Source organism: Puma concolor, chromosome D2, assembly GCF_028749965.1.
Source record: "Puma concolor isolate L17-30 chromosome D2, mPumCon1.1.hap2, whole genome shotgun sequence".
Taxonomy (NCBI): Eukaryota; Metazoa; Chordata; class Mammalia; order Carnivora; family Felidae; genus Puma; species Puma concolor.
Genome location: NC_141677.1, coordinates 56,589,963 through 56,598,859, shown reverse-complemented (window position 1 = coordinate 56,598,859; position 8,897 = coordinate 56,589,963). Strand labels below are relative to the sequence as shown.

Below are 8,897 nucleotides of genomic sequence, written 5' to 3'. Positions count from 1 at the left end.
AAGACTCCACCGTCTTGATTCCTCCTATTTTTATTGCAAATATATAGTATTTCAGCTACACTATGGGCTTTGATGAGCTATGCTGGAAATGAGCCACCAATTACAACAACATTTCAATGGAAAAATGCATTGTGAAATCTAAGCAACAGTCATACAAACGGCCTATTAGACCCTAACCCATTACCAAGTGGCGGTGCCTTATCATGTTTCCAAAACTATTTCTAAAAGCAATCTGCATTTCAATAAGGCTTAAAGAATCTCATATTTTCTTAAGGCATCTTTACTATAATATGAAGCAGAATTTATTTAACCCGAAAAAAAAAACTGAAAAAAAGTTGACAACTTTTTTTAGGCATTTCTTTCCCATGGTTCAATGTAATCCAATCCCAGATGTGCAAAAATTTCTTCTTCACTTTCTGCTTTGAGAAATATTTTCTGAAAGCATAAAAAGAAATATGTGCATTCAGATATTTTTAAACATCTCAATCCTGACATAGTGAAAGTTTTACTTTGTAAATTGTCTTGGCAGAGTGGGTTATTACCAAAACATAATTCCCTGCTTCTGAGTATAAAAAATCATCTGAACTGACTTCTTTTTTTTTTTAAATATTGACTGGCTTCTGTAATTTTATTATTTTCCTGCCCCCAAAACATGGTATCTGATAAATTAACAAAATTACAACGGCCTTACATATTTAGCTAAAAGCATTTGGTATTTTTCCAATGGGTCTGTAGTTCTTAACCACAGTTCTTCATTAGAACCACCTAAAGGAACTTAACAACAACAACAAAAAAACCCAAAAAACTTTGAAGCCTGAATGACACCCCAGTTCAATGAAATCAGAATCTCAGGAGAGGTCCTGTCACCAGTCTTTGTAAAGGCTCTGGGTAAGTCTCATGGGCAGCCAGAATTATGTACTCCTGCTCCAAGTAACGAGAGGCAATTATAGGATACTTGTATATGTTGGGTTCTCCTTCTGACCTTCCTCACCTGCCCGCCTCCACCCCCACCCCAGGCTCCCACTCCATGATCTCTTTTAGACCAAGCGCCACTTCTCCCTCATCCCCTTCTTGCCTATAGCACAGTGTTGGACCCTCAAGACGCACTCAGTTATGTTAAACTATTTAGTATGTGTTAATTTGTAAGCATTCCTATGCTGTGTTATGTGACTCTGCCTCCACTCACATGCTTGACATCTATGGCCCTTTCCTCTGACAGCAGTACCTTGATTTTCCTTTGAGAAACCACCCTTCCCTACTCTCAGTCTGTGAGGATCAGGTGGGGCTAATTCCATCTCCAAGGAGGGCCACACGATCAAAGCCTGGCCAATCAGAGCCATAAGGGATGGGCACATGACCCAGGCCTGGCCAATGAACATCAACTAGGACTCTTGCTGGAACTATCAGGAAAGAGGCTCTTCTCTGTTAAGTTGGACGGATGGGAATCATGGGAAAACCATGCCTGAGGTTGAAACCAACACTGAGGAAAACCTGCAATCAGCACCTGGATACAGACATACCTGAAATCAGTATTACCCCCAGATGCTTCAATATATAAGCCAAGTATACTTTTTTTGCTATGCCACCTTGGACTGGGTTTCTGACACCTGTAACTGAGACAGCTCTAATCAAATACAGCGCATTTAGGCTGTGAGCTCTTAGAGGGTAAAGATAACTTCTGGTTATTTTATGTCTTATTCCCCTCAGAGCTTAGTTTAATGTCCTTGACCCCTGGGAGAACAGCAGACCTTGGCGTGTAGATTTAACAGATGAATATTTAACTCTTCATAATTTATGCAGTAATTTATCCTTTTGCCGAGGCATGAATTTGGATCCTGATCAGTGCCAAGTGCAGCACACCAAGTGAGTTACACAGCTGGTGAGGGAGCCTCACTGATTGCTCATCTACATCTCAGGGAAGTTCTGTGGCTCTTCCTCTTGCAGTATGCTCTCATTAATGACCCAAGTGGTCACTCAAAATGCAGCTGCCCACGCATTTAAGGGGTACTTGAGTGGTATTTGTGATTTGGGGAATCCTTGGTTTTCTTTGGACTTATTCACTCCAAATACCAAAGATATATCAAACACAATTAATGTTCACGCTGGACTGGTTCTAAAGACCCAACAAGCTCATCATCTTTGAGCCCAAAGCCCTTGAGGTATATTCTGGGCCAGGTGGGGACCGTGCTCCCATCAGGGTCTTTCCAGCTGCCCTCAACTGTGATCTGTGGGAACAGGACACTCAGGGCAAACATCAGTTCAGGAAAAGTGCTCAGGGAGCCAGCCATAGGGATGAGGATCAGAGCAGCCCACCTTGGGGAGACAACTCTACCTTGGTCTTGTCGTATAAAGCATGGTTATCCAGGATCATCTTCCGCTCATGCGTGGCATACCGCCGGAGGTCTCTCTCAAACTGCTGGACGAGATATAATTAAAATAAATTACTATTAAGTTTAGAATGTCTTCAGTATTACGCGTTTAGAGATATCTAAGTCCCTATAACGAAACACCTATTTACCTCCAGTGAACGTTCTGAAAGCAATTTTCTCTCCGAGGGCAAAGCTCTGTGATGGCACATTAGAATGTAAGCTCCTTGAAAACAGGAGCCTGGCTGGCTTGGTTCATAACCATATTCCCTTCTCTAATAGTGCCTGGCACACAGAAGATGGACAGAAAGTGTTTGTTGAGTGAATAAATAAATGCTGTGAGGATTGTGTCCAGGATAATACCTGGTCCCAAAGCAAATGCTGGATAAATAATAGTTTTTTTTTTTTTATTTTTAATTTTTTTTAATTTTTTTTTTCAACGTTTATTTATTTTTGGGACAGAGAGAGACAGAGCATAAACGGGGGAGGGGCAGAGAGAGAGGGAGACACAGAATCGGAAACAGTCTCCAGGCTCTGAGCCATCAGCCCAGAGCCTGACGCGGGGCTCGAACTCACGGACCGCGAGATCGTGACCTGGCTGAAGTCGGACACTTAACCGACTGCGCCACCCAGGCGCCCCTAAATAATAGTTTTTTTATTTGGAATATCATTATGCCAAGAGAAGCTGAGGAGTCAAGAGACCCAAACTCCAGCCTGGATTTTGTCCCTATTTGTGCCTCTTTTGGCAAGCCACCCCGTTTCTCTGAATCTTGACTGGTCAGACAGGAGGATGAAGAAAGTCCGTACATAGGAAGTAGGGTCCCTTCTGGCTCTAACAGCCTCTTGGATGAGAGTCTGTAAAACTCACGGTTTGAGCCACCTGTCCCAGAATAGCATGTCCTATGATCGAGGGTGGGCTCTGAGTTTGCAGGGGGTGAAAACTGAAGGCTAAGATAGAGGACAGTGAATAAAGCTGCTGTTGAGTTTAAGCACAGATCTAGAAACGTTGATCTTTCCTTGTGAGATGCGGAGGAAAGTATGGGATAATCGCGCCCTCTAGCGGCGAGGAGCCGTTTCCTAGTTTCGGAAAGCCGGCTGAGGCTGGGACCCCTCCCACCACGGCCCGCTGTGTAAGAAAACAGGCTCTCCAAACAGAAGTTTTATTAATGTGGCAGAGGGGGAGCCAGGGTTGTGGACAAATCGGGGTGTAGCAGGTTCTGGGTGCAGTAGCTGCTGGACTGAAAATATGGGAGCGTCACTTGGCACTATGCCTCCTGCCAGCCCTGGGACATTCTCTTCCCACCCCACTCCCCAGCACTTAGAGCGATGGCTGCTCCCAGGGTGTTGGGAAAGGCTGGAGAGGATGGGGATGAGGGGGGCAGTGAGAGGCTGCCCTTGGCTCCCCAACTCTACGTGGTGAAAGATATATTCCTGGACTCCTCTGCTGAAACCTGAGAACGTTTCCCCATAGACTGCAAGAAATGATAATGATGTCTTTTATTTGGAGAATAACAATATTTACTCAAGTATTTATTGAGCACCTACTGTGTGCCATGTGTGTCCTGTGTGCTTGGGATACAACAGTGAACATGTCTGCCCTGGTGGGGCTTGCCTTCGAGCAGGGGACACAGACAAGGCACAATAATGGAATAAATAAACCGGACGGTATGAGGAAAGGTAACTGTTGTGTACAGAGCAGGCCTCATTGAGAAGGTAGGGGTTTGAGCAAGGAATTGGACCGGGTGTCAGCCAAGTGGACTCTGGGGGGAGAGCCGTCCAGGCAGACGAACAGCCAGCACACAGCCTTAGCATGGAGCGAGCCTGGCCTGTTTAGGGAGAGAGCCGTAGGAGAGGAGTTCAGAGGGATAAGGGGGTGGGAAGATCGAGCAGGGTCTCATGAGCCACGGCAGGACCCCACGTTTACTCTGAGCTCAATGGGGGAGTCTCTGCAAGGTTTTGAGCTGCGGAGGGACCTGATCTGACTTATGTTCTAGGGGGATCGCTCAGCTGTACCAGGCGAGGCCAGAAACAGGCAACGACATCCTTCTTAATATTTACGTAGAGCTCACCTTGTGCCAGGCACTGGGCTCACTTCTTGCTTTATATTAATTTTTTGATCTGCTCTCTTACCGCTGACATTTAACAGCTTCTGGAAGACTCTAAAAGACTCTTTAATTACCTCAAAGAAAACAGTTTTTTTTTAATTAGACTTTTAAAAATGTTTATATTTTTTTAATTTTTAAATTTTTTTGATGTTTATTTTTTTTTGGGGGGGGGAAGCACGACTGGGGGAGGAGCAGAGAGAGAGAGACAGACAGAATCCAAAGCAGGCTCCAGGCTCTGAGCTGTCAGCACAGAGCCCGATGCGGGCCTTGAACCCACGAACTGTGAGATCATGACCTGAGCCAAAGCCAAATGCTTAACTGAGCCACCTTGGCACCCCTCAAGGAGAACAGTTTTATGTACATAGTTGGACTCGAAGTTGTGCTGAGATGAGGGCATTGTCTCATTTAATGCTCATTACAATCCTGTGAGGCGGGGCTTTTGTTAGTCCATTTTTCAGATGAAGAAAGGATGCCCAGAGAGCCTAAGTCATTCACCCGAGGCCACACAACCTATGATAGAGCTGGGACCCAGACTCAGGCACTTTACCCAAGACAGTTTAAAAGCCTTCTGCTTTAAACCCTCTTTAGTTTCTCACAATGACCCTGTGAAATAGGCATGGCAAGGATGATGTCTTATGTTTCAAATGAAGGAAGCCGAACACTGGGCAGGGGCATTGGTACTACAGTCTGACTGTATCATCGGTCACAATCGACCTCAGAAGTTGGCCAACGGCTGCTGCATACAGTTGTGCAAGTTGTGCACTGCGGAACTCTAGAGGGCACCATTCCCTATAGGGGAATGTAGGCCCCAAATTGAGGTGAGATTAAGAGATGACTTGAATTGTCTTGAGAACACTTCCCAGGCCCTGAAATATTTGGGTAAAAAGGTGAAGTCGAATTTTTCACCTACAAAACTTTAGACTAAATCTAATCCTGGTCACCCACCAACAGGTATCCCCCTGGAGACAAAACACACCATATTCAGTGGTTGCATAAGTAGGGCGTAAAGATAGTCACACAAGTAGCTACCACATGCTGAGCACGCAGCCTCTCCTTTAACCCAAATGGCAACAATAAGAGGTGGGCACCACTATTATCCACAATAGAGATGGGGCGGTGGGGGCTCAAAGAGGTGAACTAGTTTAAAGTCAGTCAGCAAAACGCTGAGTGTTCTATCAGCGCCTGCAGAACCCATAGAAGCAATTTCCAAGAACTCCGAGAGAAGAGACCAAAATGTGCTGAAAACAGGGGCGCCTGGGTGGCTCAGTCGGTGAAGCGTCCGACTTCAGCTCAGGTCACGATCTCGCGGTCTGTGAGTTCGAGCCCCGCGTCGGGCTCTGGGCTGATGGCTCGGAGCCTGGAGCCTGTTTCCGATTCTGTGTCTCCCTCTCTCTCTGCCCCTCCCCCATTCATGCTCTGTCTCTCTCTGTCTCAAAAATAAATTAACGTTAAAAAAAAAATTTAAAAAAAATAAATAAAATGTGCTGAAAACATGCCTGTCTTCAAACAAAATGGGTAAAAGGCCACCGTTTCTGCCAGTGATGCCTAACTAGCCTGATCTTATATAACTTCGGACTTGTTTTTGGAACTCTCCCCTGTCTCATCAGGCTCTGTGCTCCCAAAGATTCTCGTCTGTCAAACAAGCTGCATTTATGATAGATTGCTTCATCAGGTTTTCCAACTTTTATGAATGAAAAATGTCAGCCAACATTTTTTGATGAGGGTGAGGAATTCTAGGGCCGAGACCCTCTGCTGAAATAGTTGCAGCCTCAAGCAAAGACACCAGACATTTAACTCGAGGTTGAGGACAACTAATTCGTGTCCTGTCGTTCATCCATATAAAACCCTCTAAAGAGTCAAGTAACAGCTAAAGGCTCAAGCAACAGCTAGCTGCCTGGGGACGCTGATGAAAGCGGGCAGCGCATACTACACCGGGGGTGGTGGGGGGAAGCTCCTGCTAATGAGATTCGAATCCTGGGCACCCTCGCTGTGAATGTAACTGGAGGGGAGGGAGAACCGCCTCTTGGCCAGCACCCATCACATGCCGGCATGGCACTGGGGACTTTGCCGGCTTCATCTCACCCACCCCTGCAGCCCAGGGAGGTGACAGAGTCCTTGCCCTCACTTCCTTGGTGGGAAAGCTAAGTCTTCAAGGGCATAGGGAGCTCTGAGACCCCCAGCCAATGAGATGCAGAGCAGAGGCCCATGACAGGTCCCGGAAAAGCCAAACCTGTGTCCTCAGCCACCTTGCTGCTTTCTCTGCTTCAGTGGTCCTCCCTCTCCAGCTACATCCGAAATGCCAGCCTGAAATACCTGCCGGGCTTTTTTCGAAAGCAGATTGCTGGGCTCCACCCCCGGAGTTTCTGATTCAGGAGGTCCTGGGGGGGTGGGTGGAGAGTTTGCGTGTCTAACCTGCCCCCAGGTGATCTGATGCTGCCAGCCTGGGACCAACACTGAGAATAACAACTGCTCTAAATTAATCTGTGTCACTGACCTCGTGCAGGTAGAATGCCCAGATTTGGAGGTTTCTGGGCACTCCTCCCTGTCTCCCTGGTCCCACTGCCATTGTCTCTCTCCTGGGCCCCGGTGGACCCAGCCTACTTCTTTTGGATCTGTGTAGCACTTACCCGCGAGCCAGTCCAGCCCAGCAGGGCAAAGGCACGGCGCTCGTAGGGGCACATGACCAGGTCCACACGGATGGCCTTCCAGGTCTTCCCTTCCTGCTGGCTACACTTGCCACTGTCCACTCTCTGATGGTGCAATTTTAAAATCAGAAAGCATTTTTGAAAATGATCTAAAGCATCCACCTTCCTGCTAGGCAACTTTAGCTTTTCAAATGTCGACTCCACAAGGTCGTAGTATAAAAGTAATTCCTGAAAGCAAACAGAAAGACATCAGGAAGAGTCCCCAGTGGACAGGGTCTGCAATTTGATACTGGGCTGTTAATGACTGCTCTTAGCAGAAGCTTTACAGATTTGAGCAGAAGGTGGGCATGTTGTGCCCTTGCCATGCAAGCCCACCTGGTAACCCTGGGAAAGGAAGCCAGGAAGTGGGTGTATTAGCCTATGTAGCAGAGGAACTTAGCAGTTAGAGAGGCCAAGGCCACTTCATGGCAAAGCTGCCCGAGAATCCCGCTCCTTACTTCCGAATCACAAGTCAGGGCTCAGAAACTTGCCTCACCGCTTTGAGAACAAACCAATCATGAACAAAAGCCCTGCTGTTTTTATGCAGTTGCTCTGAGTCAGTGTCCCTCTATATTATATAGATGACCTGGTTTATTTGTCCCGAAGGGTTGTGGCCGGAGGCTCAGCCCTGCTTTTGGGCAGGACGAGTCACTACCTCTAGGTTGCATTTTAAGATTGTCACTGGGTCCGCCTTGGGGACTGGGATACAGTTAATGACACATATCTCCCCCAGTGATGCTGAGTCAGAACGAGAAGAAGAGATTCGAAGATGTGCTCAGCGACCCTCCAATTTGTCTGCTCCGTGGGAACTCCTCACAGCACAGGGCAGATGTGGGACAGGGAGAGAAAGAAACGTGTAATCAACTGATAAATCTTGAGTGACAACTAACAAAGCAAAAAACCTCACAATAATTCAGTCATAGCTCTGCGGGTAGGTGATCTGTTATCAGACATTCCTCAGGTCAGCCGGTCTCCAACTTTATCATCAGAAGCATTTGGAAAGTTTGTCACAGCAGTTTGTGGGGGCCTCTCCCCAGAGTGATTCAGTGGAAGGAGAAAGGGTGAGGATTTGCATTTCTAGCAAGTTCCCGGGAGATGCTGATGCTGCTGGTCCAGGGACCACACTTTGAGCACTTTGGTTCAGTTAATTTTGTTATTAGGAATGCTCTGCATTCCCTCTGTAGCCCTCCGGGAGATATTGTTCAATTCAACCGGACTTTGATAACTTTTCCTTTTGCTGATCTCAAAAGAGGGAACTCTTGCCCTTTAGCGCCCCCCCCCCCCCCCCCCCAGGAAAGGTATTAGGAAAAACACACACCATCTGAAGGGGCGTGGAGCACTGATGTCGAGAAGACCCTTTTGGTGAGAGGCCAAGTGTTGCCATAGAATAGTCTCATAACCAGCTCAAGAAAACACAATTCTGCTTTTTAATGAAACTTACAAAAATGAGTACAGCATAGCAGACTTCCTTGTAAACTTGGATCATGTACCTTTGAAAAGTGAGCTATTAAAATATTAACAAGTCTTTCCCTGAAGTTAAATCTGCAATAACACCCACCTCCCTCCAAAATCCACAAAGCTGTCTTCCTAAAAAGCTGTGTTTACCCTATTGCCACATGGTGGTGACATTGGCTGGTCATGGACAATGGGCCATTTTGTAGGGTTTTGCTTTGGATCTTGCGAGGTGTTTGGGAATGCATGCCTTGAATAAAAAGCTCCTGTCTGCATATTCAGACACCTTC

The 8,897-nt window shown here is 46.7% G+C and overlaps 1 protein-coding gene across 2 annotated transcripts in view; it reads right to left on the bottom strand.

The window, feature by feature from the left end:
* Positions 1–14: 14 nt before the first annotated feature.
* DNTT (DNA nucleotidylexotransferase) overlaps positions 15–8,897 on the bottom strand; it is a 31,679-nt gene continuing 22,796 nt past the window's right edge. Inside the window, exons 9-11 of one of the 2 annotated variants that reach the window (XM_086680515.1) lie at positions 7,099–7,344; positions 2,333–2,413; positions 15–435 (exon numbers count right to left, since the gene is read on the bottom strand). In XM_086680515.1, coding sequence (XP_086536641.1) covers positions 349–435; positions 2,333–2,413; positions 7,099–7,344 — 414 coding nt within the window. In that variant the 3' untranslated portion in view covers positions 15–348. Of the gene's footprint in view, positions 436–2,332; positions 2,417–7,098; positions 7,345–8,897 lie in introns of both variants that reach the window. The other variant, XM_086680514.1, reaches the window with a different exon arrangement.